This window comes from Phyllostomus discolor, chromosome 4 (assembly GCF_004126475.2).
Source record: "Phyllostomus discolor isolate MPI-MPIP mPhyDis1 chromosome 4, mPhyDis1.pri.v3, whole genome shotgun sequence".
In the NCBI taxonomy this organism is placed as follows: domain Eukaryota; kingdom Metazoa; phylum Chordata; class Mammalia; order Chiroptera; family Phyllostomidae; genus Phyllostomus; species Phyllostomus discolor.
In genome coordinates this window covers 193,892,502-193,910,653 of record NC_040906.2, presented here as the reverse complement: position 1 = coordinate 193,910,653, position 18,152 = coordinate 193,892,502, and the positions used below count along the sequence as shown (strand labels likewise).

Here is an 18,152-nt window from a genome sequence, read left to right as displayed (position 1 = left end):
GCAAAGAAAGGAAGGGAGCATAGACATACCCAGGAGAGTGATGTGGCATCTCAGACGCATGCCCCTGGCCAGTCTGCTCTCCATGTGTCTGAAATACAGCATGAGTCTGTGGGCGCGGCAGCCAGGGGACAGGATGAAGGATCCATTGGTTCGGCACCCAGGAGCCAGCTGGAGGTTGAGAGTCTACTTGACCTTGCCAGCTGATGGTCACCCCTGCCCAGGTCTACAGCTGCCGTCTGCAGCTCAGGCTTCCTGGGCAGCCATTTTTGTATCTCTGTGACTTTCTTAGTTTCCTTTTCTTCAGACTTTCATGGTTCTCCTTCCTCACTCCACCTCTCCTGGGCTCAAGCTTCCTGGAAAAGCCAGCCAGGTGGAAGCATGAAGCTAAAGCGAAAGGAAGGGTGAGGGTGCATTGGGGGTATTTTGGTGAATACATTCCTCCAAACTCCATTCAGATGTTTGAGAAACTGGGGGTAACTTGGCTTTCTGCTTCTATTCATGTGGTTTAAATGTCTATCAGGGTCCTTGTAGGTTGATTTGACTTAAATACTCAATTTTAGGGCCTGTAAGAACCTAGAACCCTCACAGAATTTCTCCCAATTCTTGATGGTTGTCTTGCACAGGGTGACTTCTGTCTCTACCTTGTGCCTGGGTGAGCTGCCTCCACCGCTGTCAAGGTTAACGCTTTGCCTTTCAGCTGAGTTTGTAACAGATGCAGCCGCACCAGACATATCACCTTTCTGGGGACACAGCAGCCTCCAGGAGAGTCTTATCACACAACACATGGCCGTCAGCAAACCCTCTGTCCCATTGATCCCAGTGGCATTTTTCTACTGTCCCCCCCTCCCCACCTCTTTTCCAGAACAATAGGCACATTTTTCCTTTTGTCTTCAACAGAACAGTCGTACTCCTTCCAAGGGACCGTGAGATGTCACTGGCTATCTGCAAGCTTTGCTGGGGCATTTTTCCAAACACAAAAACAGTTCTCTTCTAAATGAAATTCTGGTGCCAAATATGTATCTGATAACATTGGCTGCTTTTTATCAATTATATCAGCCGTCCCAGAAATGACGTTTGTGTCCACTATGCTGAAGACGGAATTGAGGCACCAAAAGGGGGAGAGAGAATTTAATTCACTATCTGCTATCCAGCCAAAGTTTTTCTCAGGTCATATCTTTTCTTGTTCTAGGTGTTCAAGAGCAACAAATGGATTGTCTAGAGTGTTGTGCTATTCTGTTCAGGCACATCCTAGGAGGACCACCTGTTGGGTCACTGGTTCTTATGAGTGACCCTCCGTCCTGCTTTACCACTCTGCTGTCCCCTCAAGCAGGGCTGGCAGCCCTGGTTCTGCGACTCCCTTCCCAAAATGCCATCGAGCACACATTACGTTACATAAAATGCAAATTATCTTCAAACTGAGAATGTGTTATCATTCCAAGGTGTCAGAAACATCCAAAGGTTGTGAGTTACACCTTTAAAGGTGTTCTCTTTGCATCTAAATCACAAGTTGCCAAGGGATACCTCTGTGTTCATCCATTCAGGCCTCAATAACGAGATACCACAGGCAGGGGGGTTTCAACAATGGAAATGAACTTGCTCACAGTTCTGGAGGCCAGAAGTCTAGGATCAAGGTGCCGTCCGGGTGCATTTCTGTGAGACCTCTCTTCCTGCCCTGGAGAAGGCCAGCTTTTCCCTCTGTCCTCACATGGCCTCCTCTCTGTGTGTGCAGAGGAAAGCAGAGAGCTTTGGGGTATCTTCCTCTTCTTATAGGGGTGCTAGTCTTATCCAATTAAGAACCCACCCTCACGACCATATTTATTTTTTATTACCTCCTTATAGGCCTTATCTCCAAATAGAGTCAGTTTGTGAGTTAAGAGCTTCAACACAATGAATCCCGGGGAGACACAATCCAGTCATCACAACTTGGAATCAGATGTCTCTTACATGGGGCGACTTCAACAAGGGGCCTTATTCAAACAGCTACCACTTTTCCTAGCACAGATAGTTTCTCATATAAAGCTAGACATGGGAGCTTTATAGCTTTAAATGCTTTATAGCCTAAAATGTTTTATAGCTTAAAAAGTCTTGGGAGTCATTATCTGGTTTACTTTTTACAGTGACAAGAAGGAGGCCAGGTAGCCTTTGCCCTGCACTGAGACGGAGGGACAGGGTCCCAGAGGAGAGAGGGTCTCGGAAACACCGCTGGCTGGCGAGGGGCAGAGGCCCCATTCTTGGTCTCTAGGGTGTTCCCAGGACAGGGGTTAAGCCTCCCAGTGATGCCTCAAAACATCCACAAACTTGCACAGAAACTACCAGGAGGGATTTCAAGCACATATAAAAGAAAATTGCATCAGACACATTAACCTGTTTGTCTTGGTTGCAGACCAGACCCTCTGAAATGGACGCCCCATCTTAAAGGGAGCATGGTTCTCCACTGCTATTCTATGGTATATATGACATTTCACCCCCCTTCTACAATTGCACTTCTTAAGTGAGTTAGTACAGAGGACTCCTCACAATCCCCCTTATTCAATTAGCCCCCCATGATCTCCATGTACCTTCTACTGAAAATGTACTCTTCAAGTTTCTAATGACTGTCTAATACATTGTCATGTCCTTTCTTGATCTGTAAGTGTCTTCAGTGCATCAGACACCTACTCTTTCCTGTCCACTCTTTCTCGTTCAGAAAGGTCACGTGCCCACATATTTCTTAATTGAAAATCTGAAGTCTTAATCTTGTTGCTTTTGCTTCAGTCTGAGATACTCAATGGCATGGCTTTAACATCTTTGGTTCTTTCATCGCTATAGCGAGTTTTATAAAAATTTTGAAATGTGTTCTTTTTATATTTGTCATGAGACCCATAATTTTACTTTTTGAAAAAAATTGTTAACAATTGTCTTCTAACTCTATGGGTACTCAGAGATCTTTATAAGCACTTGTAAACTATAATTTGTTAATATAACAGAAACTCTCCCAGTCTCAGTTGGCTTTCTCATTGGTTCATTCAGCGCCTGTGATCTGTGGAGTGCAACACATTCAGAAGAAATGCGGTGACCTGTGTGTCAGTGCAGTGTGATTCTGCCCCGTAGGAGGGACTCTCAGACTCGATCCTGCATCGGAATCGTCTCTGAGGTCTGTTGCAGCAAGATCGCTGAATGCAGCCCCAGGATTTTGCGTCAGTAGTTCCATAATGTGCAACAAGAATTTGTAGTTCTAACAAGTTGCTTGGTGATGCTGATGCCAATGCTGGGATGGGAGTAAAAGACAGAAAACTGTACTTGAACAAAATTAAAAAATTTTTAAAAATAAATAATTGCTGTTAATTTCCTGCTCATGGGTTGATTTTTAATATCAATGTTGCTAAGTTTATAGTTCATTTTTATTAATAATATGACAATTGCATATGCCATCAACTTTGGATATTTGCATTTTGTGTATATGCAATGTTCTAACTGAGATGAAGTGTATACACATCACTCCAAGATCAACACATGCACACAGTTTATTGTTTATGTGATCTTACTATTAGGCTATCTTCACTACCATAACGTTGGCATTTGACTCTTTTTGTTAACATGATTTTACTCTTCCAAGGATCTCTTGCCCAGGAAGACAAACATTGCAAATAACTCCATTGTTTATTCCAGGAACTTCCCAAAACACCATTTAAATGAACATCAAACTGTTCAAGTCTTCAACAGATAGCATCCAACATCTGTTTAGTCCTCACAGCTCTTTTAAACCTTTGCCTTAAAATACGTGCCTTGCTGTGCTCAAAAATCCTAAATTATGTCACGATACTTACCCAGTCCCACTCAAACACCTGTACTGAAAGAGCCACCTTACATCAAATTCTACAACTCATTTATATCACCACCCAACACTTTATCAAGCTGTGCTCTCTGATGATAAAAATAAACTCGGCTTTGTTTTGTCAATAGGTTATTTTAGTGTTTTTGTAGGGAGCAGGCATTTGACAATCTTAGAGCTCCCGCCAACCTCCAGTCTTGCCCTCCTTCCTACAGTCTCACCCTCCTTCCTACAGTAGCCCCATACCCTGGACCAGAACATCGCTGCTCCGAAGCCCTTGGCCACCTGGTTGGGGAACTTGTGAGAAATTCTTTTCTTTGCCCCCACTCCAACCTACTCAGTTATTTTGGGGGTGAGCTTCAAAAATGTTAGAGTTTAACTTCAGGAAAAAATAACCCATTTTAGGAATTCTTCATGATCTGCTCATAATTGAAGAAAAAAATCATTCTTGATGCAAACTGCCTCAGGACAAGCCCTTGTTTCTGTCTGTCCTTGTCGTTTTTGTCATTCACTGACAATGGGACAAGCAGAGGTTCCAATGAGTTCCTTCATCAAATGTGCCTTGGGCACTGAGAAGTTTAAACTGTTTCTTATCAGAACTTACCCCTTGATCAAACTGCCCGGTCACTTCCCAAGCCCCAGAACTTTCCTTAGTCTTAGTTTGTTTTGTCCATGGGAGTCCGGTTCTGGGGAAGATCTCCCCAAGCTTTTCCATCTTCTGTGATTAATCAGGGATGACCTGACCACGAGGCAGGTGCCCTTGAGACATGAGGTACACGAACCAGCCCTCTGACTAACTGTTCCAGGTCCCATGGGTTGGTCTCCTTCCACACAGGCATCTACACCCCCTCTGGGCTGGATGTCTAGTTCTCACATGTTTCTGCACAACAACTCCAAACACGAGCTTAGCCTTCTAAATTTTATAATTCACCAAGAATAAATCAGAAATACAGTAATTTGGGGGAACTTTTGACATAACCAAAATTGCTCATTTGAGAGTCACCTTAGAATCAAAATGGGAATAAAATTTCAAACATCCAATTGTCTGCAAATTTGGTTGGTATAAGTAAGTGTCTAAAAGAAATCAAAATCATTTTCTTAAAACAAAATTGTTTGCTTAAGAAAATACTCAACCATAAGTGAAACAAGCCAGGCAGTGAAAGACAAATACCACATGATATCATCTTTAACAGGAACCTAAACAACAAAACAAAGAAACAAGCGAAATATAGTCAAAGACACTGAAATAGGGGATAGGCTGACAGTGTCCAGAGGGGAGAGAAGAGGGAATTTCAGGGGGGAATGGGTAGGGATTACAGGAACAAATTTGGAGGACACATGGACAAAACTAAGGGGTGGGGGGTAATGGGGGGAAGGGGGGAGGGTTGGGTGGGTGGGCTGGAATGGGAGTAGGGGGGAGAAAACTGTACTTGAACAACGATTAAAATAAAATAAAAAAATAATATTTACACCTTCCAAAAAAAAAAAAAAAGAAAATAACCAAAGCAAAAGAAAATATGAAAAATGTAAAACTATCTCCTTTTTTGGTTGCCTCAAATCACAAGATGAGCCTAATAACCATTATTCTATTATTTTTTTCCTACTGTACTCTATACATTTATTTCCCTCTAATCTCTGGTGCTCTCCTTACAGGCCAGAAACCCCTGAAACTCAACCAACTCTTAAAAATTAAAGTGCCCTCAGAACATGAAAATTGTCTTATGACCCAGGCCTCACTCTGAACTGACAGCTATTTTCAAATTGTTTCCAAACCTCAGATAAGCTAGAAAGAAATTTTCAGAGGAATTTAAGGTAGTTTTAGAAATCAGTAATCCAGGAGTTCCATATTTATACCAGTTAATAAAACACTAGTGAAAACTAAGATGCAGATAATTGGAAGAATAAGACAGAATCAAAGATCTCAAGGGTTACTGAAGGGTCCTAGGTACATAAGGACCTACAGAGTTTTATAGAAGCTGGAGATGTTGAGTACAGTCTCCAAAGACATTCTTATGGAAATAGATTGGACTATGATACAGTCGTGTAGGCAACGCAAGGATCAGTTTGTCTGATACTGCAAGGAAAGTCTCTTTCTACCCGTAGCCAGAATTCAAGAGCAGATGCTGAGGCAGATATGACCCCTGCCTTCTCACTTTTTGTCAATAGTCTTAAGCTAGAAAGAAGGGATTTAATATGAAAGCAAAAACTAGGTGGGAAATGGCCCCATTACCAGGCCCCCAATACCTTGCTAACATTTTGAAGAAGACGCAGAACAAAATCAGAAGAAAACATAGGGATAAATCTCCTTGAGATGGGTCCAGGTAATGCTTTTTTGGATATGACACCTTAAGCACAAGCAGCAAAATCAAAAATAAACAAGTGGGACTACATCAAACAAAAAGCTTTTATACAGCAAAAGAAACCACCCACAAAGGGAAAAGACAACCAACAAATGCAAACCATATATCTGATAAGGGGTTAATATCCAAAAAAATATAAAGAACTCATACAACCCAATAGCAAAAAGCTCATGGCTCAGTTTAGAAAAATAGGCAAAAAACCTGAAGAGACATTTCTCAAAAAAAGATATACAAAAGGCCGACAGTTTCATGGGGACATGCTCAACATCACTAGTCATTAGGAAAATGCAAATTAAAATCACGATGAGGTATCTCGTCTCGCCTGTTAGAATGGCCATCATCAAAAAAAAAAAAAAAAAAACAACAGATGATGAATGCTGGCAGGGGCATGGAGAAAAGGGAAGCCTTGAACCGTGTTGGTGGGAATGTAAATTGGTGCAGACATTATGGAAATTAGTATGGAGTTCCCTTAAAAATATTAAAAATAAAACTACCATATGATCCAGCAATTCCACTTCTGGGCATACATTCAAAGGGGGAAAAAAACAGTATCTCAAAAAGATATCTGCACCCTCTTGTTCACAGCAGCATATTTTACCATAATCTAGAGCCACAATTTTCAACCTTTGCAACTCTGTTATATGACCTATATATTTATGGTTCAAGACAGGGCATTCGCACCACACAGCTATTGTTGGGTTGGCTGTTGTCATTCGTTTTGGTGGACAGTCTAAGGGAAAAGAGGTCAGTGTTCTTGACTAAATAGTCAAGGATTGCATGTTTTAAAAGGTCTCATGGCACACTGGTTGAAAATTGCTGATCTAGATTTTAGAGCATTGTTTTGCTTTATAAAAACTTTTTATAAACAGATCTGGGGGGAAATGACAGAGCTTTTACTGGCATACAAAGAAGTCAGACCTTAAAAGGCTTTTTTGGAGGTGATAAAATGAATGGTATTTACAGCTGCATTTATTGCATGGCAGTCACATTCTCATGGCATGGTATTTTCATCAGTTTTAACAGAAACCACAAATTTCCGTATTATTAAATAAATTTAAAAAATAGAATTTCAGGAAACAATTCTGGATACCCCAGCCATTCCTAGGTTCTGGTTTTTTTTTTCTTTTAATCCTTACCTTAGGACATTTTTCTATTGCTTTTAGAGAGAGAGGAGAGAGAAGGAGAGCAAGAATCAATCGGTTGTCTCCTGGGGACTGAACCCATCACCTAGGCGTGTGCCCTGAACAGGGGCAGCACCTGCTACCCTTTGGTCTGTGGGATGATGCTCCAACCTTATGAGCCACACCCACCAGGGCATGGATCCTACTGTTTTTGTAATTCATGCCCGGTTTAGTAGTGCTGGTTATGCATAGCTCATTTAGAAAGACATGGATTTTAGAAATTAATTTTTTTTTCTTTACAAAAACACATGGTTTCTGAACCAAGGACAGAGTTAAGCTGAAGGCAAAGTGTCTGGATTCTGACTGATGCCTTAGCCTATCTCTTTAATGAAATGATATATTGGTTGGCACCCAAGATTACTTTCCATTTTAAAATCCTGAATTTTAAGAAACATCAGACTGATAACTGTTTTACTATTCACTTGTCGTTTTCTCTAGACCTCATGGGATCACCCCCTATATATATTTGCACGATTGAAACCTATGACATTAATTCAGCATCCAAAGTGCACACTGCAGGATGCTAATAGGTAAGAAGCACAAGGTTCTGTGGTTAAGCGCTTTAGGAAAACAGAGTGATATACAGTTATGAGGTTGTTTTACTTCAGGATTTCTCAAAGCTTTTAATATATTCTTGCACATTGTCAGTCTCTAAGGGCATTGGGGCATGCAGTGTTTCTCAAAACTATTGAACCAGGGAGTTCTTTTATTGGGGAAATAGCGCTACACCCACTGCATTTTAAGTGGTCACTGTGGCATCTTCTTAGGACTCTTAACATCGCCAATGAGCACACTGAAATACCACAGTCACGCTTTGGGAATGTGGTTCTGCAGGTGATGGCTAATTCCATACATTTTTTTTCTTGAACTGTAGCCCCATATTTGGGCACACATCCTGTGGGGATCTGAAGTGTACTGAATGCTCCTATTGGGACCTACTACTAACTAACCTTCCTTCCAGCTTCATCCTGTTGCTGTAACCACTTGCTTATTGTCGGGCTCTTCCATCAGGTTAGCACTCCCCGCCCCCCCCCCCCCCCCACAGGGATTCGTTCCCTTTCTCTGTTCTCAGCGACAAACAGTGCCTCACACATCCCGGACCCCCTGGACATTTTGTTGTCCACGCAGTTATGGCCACTCGATTTCAAATCAAGGCAGGATTTTGGTTCATGGTTTACATCATCCAGTTAATCCTAAGACCCCGTTTACCTTTTTAATTGTATTAGTTCCTCATTGACATTTTGGGGATCTGGTGTCCAGTACGCATTTTGTTCTGTGCTAAGCAACATCTTATATTAGGCATCATTGACGATATACACCTGCTTGGTGCAGGTGGAAGGGAGACGAGAACAGGATACAGGAGGATCGTGTGGGGCGGGAGAGCTTTTACTCCTCTCCTCACAGGAGTTCTGAGAGCACGTGCGGTTGCCCAGGTTCCCACGGGGTAAACACGGCTTGCGAGATGCAGACAGTAATGGATGAGCCCGTTCTAGACTTTGACAGGCTCACTGAGGTCAGATTCCCACCAGCTTGACTCAGTTCTTTCCAACAGTTCTGCAATGTCATTTTATAAGAAACAAATAATTGATCTGAGTAAAAATCAATACTTTAATGCTTCTGGAAAATGGTCTTTAAAGAGTAGTATCAGGAACTAACTGTAATTGTACACAGCAGTCTGGGAACGCTTCTCATTTAATTACAAATTCAACATTTGTACTTTCTGGACTGAAGACAGAGCAAGGCTGAGGGCAAATTGTTAATTAACTTTGCCTTTTTAGTATTTTTATTTTTATTTTTTTAAAGATTTTATTTATTTATTGAGAGGGAGGAAGAGAGAGAGAGACACACAAACATCAATGTGCAGTTGCTGGGGGCCTTGGCCTGCAACCCAGGCATGTGTCCTGACTGGGAACCGAACCTGTGATGCTTTGGTTCACAGCCCACACTCAATCCACTGAGCTACGCCAGCCAGGGCAGTATTTTCATTTTTAAAAAATATGGAATGCTTCATGAATTTGCCCGCATTCAAAATTCAAAACAGTACCCCAAAAGTAGGCTGTCTGCAAAAGAATAACGGAACCCAAGCATACACCACATCTATTCTAAACTATGAAAACTGTGTCACCAGTTGGAATGCCCACACGGTGAAAGATTAGTAGCAAGTGGGTAAGTTTATACAAAGTGCAAATAAATTGCATATTTCTAAACAAATGCTTGGAACAGATTATCACCGTGCCTGCTCCTTTGGTCAAAGTGGAGAACCTCTCACGTATTATTGTGTTCTTCTGACCGAAGATTAACAATTCAGTTTGAAGAAATTTCACCTGAGCCATTTATACTAATATCCCCTTTGTTCCATTTCTCATCTGAGATTTTTTTCTCCTAATTTTATTCCGTCTTGAGGCCTTCCTCTCATAGGATTTTGGGCAGACACGTGCTAAATTTCCCTCCCTGTGTTTCTGACATCGGATTTTTAACCTGGGATGATGGGGCTGATCTTTTGGACCTTTGTGTTAAAAGACAGTCTGACAAAAAGGCTACTTCTTTCCCATTCCCTTGAGGCAATGAACACGATGCCCAAGGAAATGGATGCTTTAGTATTTTGACCAATGTTCTCTCCTTTTTATATGGTAAAACCTGAGGGCCCCTCTTTGAAGCCACACCCCAAGTTCTGCGTATCTGCAGCCTCTCTCACAAGAGGTGGAATCGATGCTTTGACCCACAGAATTCGTAGAAGTGACAGTGTGCCAGTTCTCGGGAAAGCCCCCCTTTGTACACATGCACACGTCTGCAATTGCATGAGAACGTGCCCAGTGAGCTTGCTAGGGACGAAAGGACCCAGTGGCGTTTCCGCAGTCCCCCCAGGCTAGCCATCCCACCCCACTCAACAATCTACCCCAGGCAAGTGAGCAAGTCCAGCTGCAATCAGAAGGGTCCTGCCCAGATCAGCTGAGTCTCACAGCCCATGAGCTAAATACATGCTTATTGCTTAGGTGTAATAATAGCTGCCACACTGCTTACTGTGGCAACAGAAAATGATTACCACGGGGAGTGGACATGACATCATTATGACTGGCCCCCGGCCCCCAGCACCCCAAGCTCACTCTTGTCACTTAACTGACCTTACAGAAACACAGGCTGATACTGTACATCACTGAAGAGTTTGGACCCTACTGACAGAGTTTGGTGGTGTGGCGTTGGTGGTGTTTTATTGTATTTTCATTGAATTTGCAACTAATGGATCATGAAGGGCCTCTATAAAACTTGGTCTACTGAAAGAGTTGAGTGGGAGGGGGAGATACCCAGGAGTATGCTGCCTTCATATGTATAAACGACCCCACTGACTGAAGTAACAAGCTGTAGACTTAGCAGAAAAACCAAACTTTTCCATGTGTTCTTATTTCCATTTTTAAATACCTACTCAACAGCTTGCTGGAAAGCAACCATTGTTTCCTTAGGAATGCTTGATGTGACTGTTACTTTGGGTTAGACAGGATGTTTAAAATGCATGTGCATTCAAATGTATCAATTTTCTCTATTTTAACAAATTACATATTTTGGGATTTTTCTATTTCATGGATAGCTTCTACATTTAGAACCAAGTAACACGATTCTTGACACTACTTCTTATAGGATGGCTTTAGAAATAGATTAAATTTACCACCAGAGCGGTTAAAATCCAGTGCACATATGAAAAGCACATTATTTAAGAGCATGAGGGCTGAAAGTGGATTTGAAAAGGTAATCACTGAAGCTATTAAAACCAAATCTGAATAGGTTCAGGTACATTTTCAACATCCAACATTATTTTTTCCTCTTGATAAAGCCTTTCATCTGTGAAGGAAAATGAGGATTATATATAAAAGAGAAGAGAAGAGCACAGAGAAATAAGGAGACAGTGAGAGTGAGATAGAATGAATTGGTGGGTACAGGAGAAGCTGCAGGAAAACAAGTGGACTAATCAAGAACAGGCTCTCTTTATATTTTACTTTCATAAATGTGCATCCAAGCCTCAGGGTCTATCAGTGAACACAGCTGAAGAATATCAAAGTCATCTTGTGTTAAAATTACTTTTATTCAGGATGAAAAATACATGAACCCAGATTAGGTGATAGTCTAGGATTAGTTCTTGACCACATATTTCAAAAGAACTACATACTTATTTTCCCTTGTTGTTGCTGCAATATATTTCTTTTTCTTTATTATTACTTAGGAGATTACAATGTAGTGTTTTTATGTAGCTTTTCCATAATAGCAGATAGGGGGTGTGTTGCACACAATTACAGGCAGAAAAAAATACTAATACAGAACTTTTCAAAGAACAAGGAAGACACCAAATCTACAACTTGTAGTTGAGAGTTCAGGGAATTTTTTTTTTTCTTTAAATAGGTGCTTTACTTGTCTGATGTGGCCCGATAAAAGCTCTGGATTTTGCAGACTGTAGCGGCACAAAGCTATTTCCGACACGACGGATGAAGACGGGTCTGAGGTAGAAAGGCGGTCATGGCTTTCCTCTCGTATAAAACAATTTTCTTCTTCTCAAAATATCTATGCTGCAAAGAGACACCCCTGCCCCCCAACCCACCCGGCCTATTCTGAAAGAATAGGGATTTCTAACTTTAAGCCTCCTTCTGGCCAGATCCCAGGTAAAGAGAACCCAAAGTTAAAATGTCCTGCTTTAAAAGCACATGTGCTTGAATCAAAATACATTACTATAACTTTTTTTTGTTTTTGTACATTTAGTAACTATATAGCATGTTTAAACTGAACGAATTCAATGCTAAACCAGAAGCTGAACCAAATGCCTAACAGAATGCATTCGAAGTTAGGCAGGGCGCTGCCATTGAAGCATTAACTTCATTCTTCTGCAGAAGCAGTGGCACAGGCCTTTGATAACCATTCTTCCCGAATGTACGGATCACATGAAGGATAATAAAACATGTGCTCATTCACCCAAAAGGTAAAACGAGACATGCGCTAAATTTGTGTCTGCCTTCCGAAAGAAAATAATGGGGAGTTGCAAAAATGATAAGGGGCTTAAACATACATAAACAACAATAAAATTCTCATCGAAGGGAACCAAAACCCGTAACACGTTCTGGCATCACAACTGGGCAAAGGCCCACTGCGTGTCTGACGATGGAAACCAAGACCCGGGAAACGGGGAAGGTGGGGCCGAGCGCTGCGGCTGTGTCGATGAGGGAATCTGCTCAAACGGGCAGCCTTTGGTCAAGTGATCTGTGAGATTCTCATAATTCTGCTTTAGCCTCCTCTGTCATATCAACTGGGACATGAAATAAATAAAGAAATCAAGAGCTACTTCTATAGCGCAGAGAAATACAATGCAGGAAAAAATTCCCAGTGGGGATGCCAGTTAGGCCCACAGGGCTGTTGCTGTGGCCCTCCGAGTGGTTGCTAAAACAAGTCAAGTGCACGGTGTCAAATAAAGTTGAACGGTGTCCGCAGAGCTGCAGCCTAATCCGTACACGTACACTACACTACAGCTGACTGAAGCATACGAACTTATTAATTGACCAAATCATGGAAACCAACAGAGGAAATCCGCTTCGTCATGTGGGTGACAAGTGATAAATAACCAAAACATAATGGTCAAAGAGCTGAAGAAATAAAGGAAGTTATTGTACAAGGTTAATATAAAGGAATGTAAAACTGTCTTCTAATTCTTATGCCATGTTTGCCGCGGTTATTAAAAACAAAATATCACTTTAGAAAGCCCCCCCCCCCACTCTCCCAATGCCGTAAGCAGTATACAAATCAGTGACAAATGTATTACCATTTCCAAATACCACTCTGTTCATTAATTTACAGTTGCATAGAAAGGGAAGAAGGAAACAATAACATGTGACTATTATAAAAACAAAAATATCCTTTTCTCTTTGGATAGTCAGTGTTTCAACCCTTCAGTAGAACACACGGCCGGCGCTCAACAGCGTGTCTCGGGGAGCCGGGAGCTTCTGATGAGATGGAGCCCGGGGTTGGCATTTGCTGGCAAGGGCAACGCTGAAAGTCAGGAAACGTTTGCTGGCTAGATGAACACTTCACATTGCCTGCGGGGAGGGAAAATGAAGCCGCGCTGTCAGAACAACATTTACATAAACCATTACAGGTAGCGGAGGCCTGTCAACTCTGCAAGGAAATAAAAGTGCTTCTTTCAGAGCTAAAACCCTATTTTACTACGCTTGCAGGGGACCCTTTACTCCCAGGCGACTTTCGTTCCCAGAGATGAAGTCCTTTCCTGTCATTCCCAAGTCACCTCGTCTGCTCTTTATCACGGCAGCCAATACAGAGGAAGTCTGGAAGGCTTTTCTCTGGCCCACGCTGGAAAGCAAATCAGCATTGAGGGGCCTTGTCTTTTTCTTGCTGGAGGTACCAAAGGCGAGTGAACGAGGCTGGGCAAGCACCCCATCTCTCCCTGGGGGCTGTGGGAGGTCTCTTGCTGATGGGGTACCCTTGACAAGTCCAACCCATCCGAGTCCCAAACGGGGGTCCAGACGACAGGAACCTAAGACAGACACGCCGCCCAAAAGTGTGCAGCGGTGCCCACTAAAGGCTTGGGGCCCATACACACAGGCAAGGGAGGCTGAAAGTCTGGGCTACACTCAAGGGAGCAGCATCAGCCTTTTGAAGGAAAGGTCAAACAGGTGGTCTTCTAAAAGCATTATGAAGTTGGAATTGTTTTCAGTCACCCTAAAAGGAAATAACCCAAAACTGGGGCCACACCACCTGAATCACAAGAGGCCTATCAGGGACTGGCTGAAAAGACATGCCTTCTCCACTTGCCCCTCATTTTACAGAGGACTTTGGGGTGAAGGCTCACACATCCCCGGAGCTCAGTGCTCAGCACAGTGTCCGGGAGAGATGGCCAAGGGAGCCCTTCTGCTCCGGGATGAGTCAGACAGCAGCAGAAGCAGCAACCTCATCTGGGCTCCCTCCTCCAGCTTACTCTCCCCTGACTATCGAGATTCAGATTCTTCAGAAACTCGCTTCTTCATTTCACTGCCATGTTCGAGGGAGCCAAAATTCAGCAGACACAGGTGGCGGGCCCCTGGGATGTGCAGGGCTCCCGGGGACAGAGGTGAGGCCCTCCGCCTGAAGCAGGTGTGAGAGACCCCGCACAGCGCACTCTCGCTCAACGCTCACGTGAGGTGTGCGCCACCCACAGGAAGTTTCAAGTACTTTGGGAACAGAGAAGGGAAGAAATTAACTCTCCCCAGGAAAGGAAGATATTGTTCCATATTAACTAAAACCTTGGTGCTGATTCACATTGGAATAATGGCTAGAAGGATTTGTTTTATTATTTATATATACTTTATTATCCCTATTTACAATGAAATAAGTGTCTACTAAAGAGGGGCACAACAATTCTCATGTTAGCTCACAGAATTCTAAAAGTTTAAGTCTATGCAATGTATATATTAGCACAATTACTCGGGTGAAAACATACACCGAGGTACGACGGAAAACAAGGGGAAGAGGAGGAAAGTGCTGACGGGGAAAGAGAAGGAATGCGGAGGGAAGGGAGAAAGAAGGAAAGGGCCTCCTGGAATGAGTGAGGTCTGTGCTTCCTCCACCAAATAGATTCATAAACCAGGAACATGTGAATGAACTCTTTTACAGCTCAATTTCCTAAAACCTAGAACAAAGTCAAAACAGAAAGCCTCTAAGGTCACTTTCAGCTTTAAATTGTGATCCCTTTTATTACTACAAAGTATTGGAGGACTTCAAAGAAGAGTCCCTCTCCCCTTCCTGAGCCCCATTCCTCACAGCCTTGACCTCACCTTGAGAGCCTGAGGATTCACCTCATCATGTTCTTTTCCTTTTAATGATGGGCCTCCATGACATGCTCCAGACTGCTGGTCTCCTTTCATCTCCTGTGCCCTGTTCCATATAGAGATCTGCCCATCCCTTACCCTGTCCCCACGTTCCACCCTCCGTAATTCTGGGAACCCGTTCCACGTGCCCTCTGTAGACCACACGGCCCACCCTCACTAAAACCCACCCCCCAGCCCCCCGCTCTGAAAGCGCATTTCCCTTGCTCGCTCTAGCAATACCTGCATCTGCCCCGAAGACACAGCTTCCCCCCCAACCCTCTCACTTACGTATGAGTGGTTTTTAATCTCCCACAATCCTCACACATTGGCTAAGTCCGTCCTAGGTCCTCCTTGTGTTTTTCAGGGCATTTTCTCTCTCTCATCCCTAAAAACACCCAGCGTTGGGTGTCATGCCTTCAGACTACACCACCACTATGCAGCCACCTTCTGATCCCCGGGGTCAATGCTCCCTTACTTCTTGAAGAACAAACGGCTCACTGTTACCAATTTTAATGCTGTTTTAGAATCTTAATGATGTCAACACCCACATGGATGATTCTTCCAACACTCTGGCCTCTTGGTTCCTTGAGGTCCTCATCTCCAATAAACTTGTTCTTCACCCTCCTTTGCCACTTACTCAGAGTTCCAAATACGGACCGTTACCAATACCTGCAAACCCTCCAACATTTCCATTTTAATTTCAATCATCCCACCTTCTGACAACCTCTTCTACCTTTCCAGCTTACTCCCACTAGGACCCACTGTCATCCATCCTTGGATACTATTAGCGCATTGATTCTCCCGAGCTTTATGTGTCTCCCACACCTAAGGGCACCCTCACTCCTCTCCCTGCCAACCTTAGGTGCCTGGTTCAATCATTATCATCACTCCTTTGACTCTTCCTTTGAATTGCATAATGTCTTCTCTTGGACAAAACCGGAACTTCAACTTTGGTTAACTGCAGTCCTCAGCCTACTCTGACGTCTTGTGTTTGTGAACATTACATTCACTAACAGGCATCTTGGTGTCCTTGAATGCTGTGGGACAGTTACTCAGACTCTATTCCTGGGTCCGTGTGCTTTCCTGATCTCCAGTCTTATCTCACACCTCTGGCACTCCCTCCCACACTCACTCTTTTCAGGGTCCCAAGTCCTGGCTGCTGATTCTCCGAGAGAACAGGAGCAATCAGAAGAGGAATTTTGCTCCCTGTGGTGAGGTCCTTTTGTCTCACAAGTTCTCATACCACATTCACTTATTTCTTTTATGTTCCTTGTCTTTCCTCAGGTCCCTAAAGACAAACTGGGCTTCTTATTAAGATCCCAGCCCCTCTTGCCAATAGATAAGGCAATCAGAAGAAGTTTCGATGTTTCAAGAAGATTAATAACAAAGTTCATGGGAGAAAATGTTCTCTCAAGCTCTGTGGTCTTAAGGCACATTATTACTAAGTGCCTGATAAAGAAACTACTGAAAGGTATACGGCCGTGGATTTTTAAATGAAAAGTCAAGACCCCACCCTACCCCCAACATAACAAAACCACCTTTGCACACTGCTCTAGTCACTGTTTCTAAGTCAAAGGCTGTGGTAGCCACCTCATGCAGATATCTGGGAGAAGAGGGGTCAGCCAAACCTACCCAGGCTAACTTCACACAGTGTATATGAGGCTGTTAAAAAGCAATTAGAGCACAGATGATCAAGCACTGGGTATCTGGGGCATCTGGGAGAACTGCCTTGGAATGGGCTCCCCCTCCCCAGATTGTAAGCTATTGTACTGAATCAACTAACATTTGAATGTCAAGCAAGTTTACTTATTAATATGGGAATATAGCAGCACTAAATCTGATAGTAGCTAACCTGCTTATTCTCAGCTGTAATCAACACATAAGCCAACCAACCTGAAGACTTACAGGAACTTGAATACAATTGTGGCCCCACTTTGGATTTTTGCAGCTTGAACCCTGAGGCTGCTGACAGGGCGTGACTCTCTGCTCCTTGGACTTGGAAACTGCCTGCGGACCCAAGGGCCTCCCTGTCTGATTTTGGACGGGAGGTCACCCCGAGGCTTTGTTCTGCAGGCCTGAACCAGAACCGGGACTCTGACAAATGCCCAGTCATATGCTACTGGTTGATCTCCTGTGAGAGTCCCACTTGCTGACCACTGAATCAGGTGACCAAATAAATGCCCCACCAATCAGAAAACGAACAGTGTAAGTCTGTGGTCTTGTTCCCCGTAGCATCCCATCTCTTTGACTGTCAGCTCCTTGCAAACTCTGCCTTTAACAACTTGGCCCATCTCCTTTATTTTGTGACATGTCTTAGGTTCAGACAGAGGGCTACCATGTCCTTGATTTGAAATCGTATATGAATAAAATTCTCTTTTGATATGTTAAAATTATTGTTAACAAAACAATGAATGAAATCTTACCTGTGGCCTGCTGGGGAGATTTGCTGAAAGAGAAAACAAAAGAAATAAATTTAAGGTGGTACAGCGGTTTGGCAGGTTCCCCCTCTCAGGCATGTAAAGGTGCGCCATTGCCAACATGTTAAATAGATGCTAATAAGATACAAGGTTTTGGGATTTTTTTTTTTGCTTTGTGTGTGTGTGTGTGTGTGTGTGTTTCACTAGATGCTCTAAGATAAAGAAATTCCACCCCAATAAGCGAAGCATATACTGGCTCTGTCAAAAAGCATGCACTAAAGCACTCAGTGAGTACTTAGCTTTGCAAAAAACCTCAACATTTCTCGTTGAAAACTTGCCATGTATTTGGTTTATGTATCAGAACAGAGCAAATTCTGTGTATTTTGCCAAAGAGTACCAATTCTGGCCAAGGAGGCATTAGGGTTATGGAGGTGCACGAGTCTTTCATTGCTGCCACCCTAGCCCCGAAGTCCAGGAAGATGGTGGCAGTGTGCTCACATCGAGGAAAGGGCTGGCCAGGTCCTCGGCAATCTTCGAGGAACGTGGCTAAC

At 43.1% G+C, this 18,152-nt stretch overlaps 1 protein-coding gene across 7 annotated transcripts in view; it reads right to left on the bottom strand.

Annotated features, from left to right (window-relative positions):
- Nucleotides 1-11,408: 11,408 nt before the first annotated feature.
- UTRN (utrophin) overlaps nucleotides 11,409-18,152 on the bottom strand; it is a 504,099-nt gene continuing 497,355 nt past the window's right edge. For all 7 annotated transcript variants that reach the window (XM_028510941.2, XM_036024842.1, XM_036024843.1 and 4 more), the window contains 2 exons: nucleotides 17,608-17,630; nucleotides 11,409-13,420 (listed from right to left, as the gene is read on the bottom strand). In XM_028510941.2, coding sequence (XP_028366742.1) covers nucleotides 13,412-13,420; nucleotides 17,608-17,630 — 32 coding nt within the window. In that variant the 3' untranslated portion in view covers nucleotides 11,409-13,411. The remainder of the gene's footprint in view (nucleotides 13,421-17,607; nucleotides 17,631-18,152) is intronic.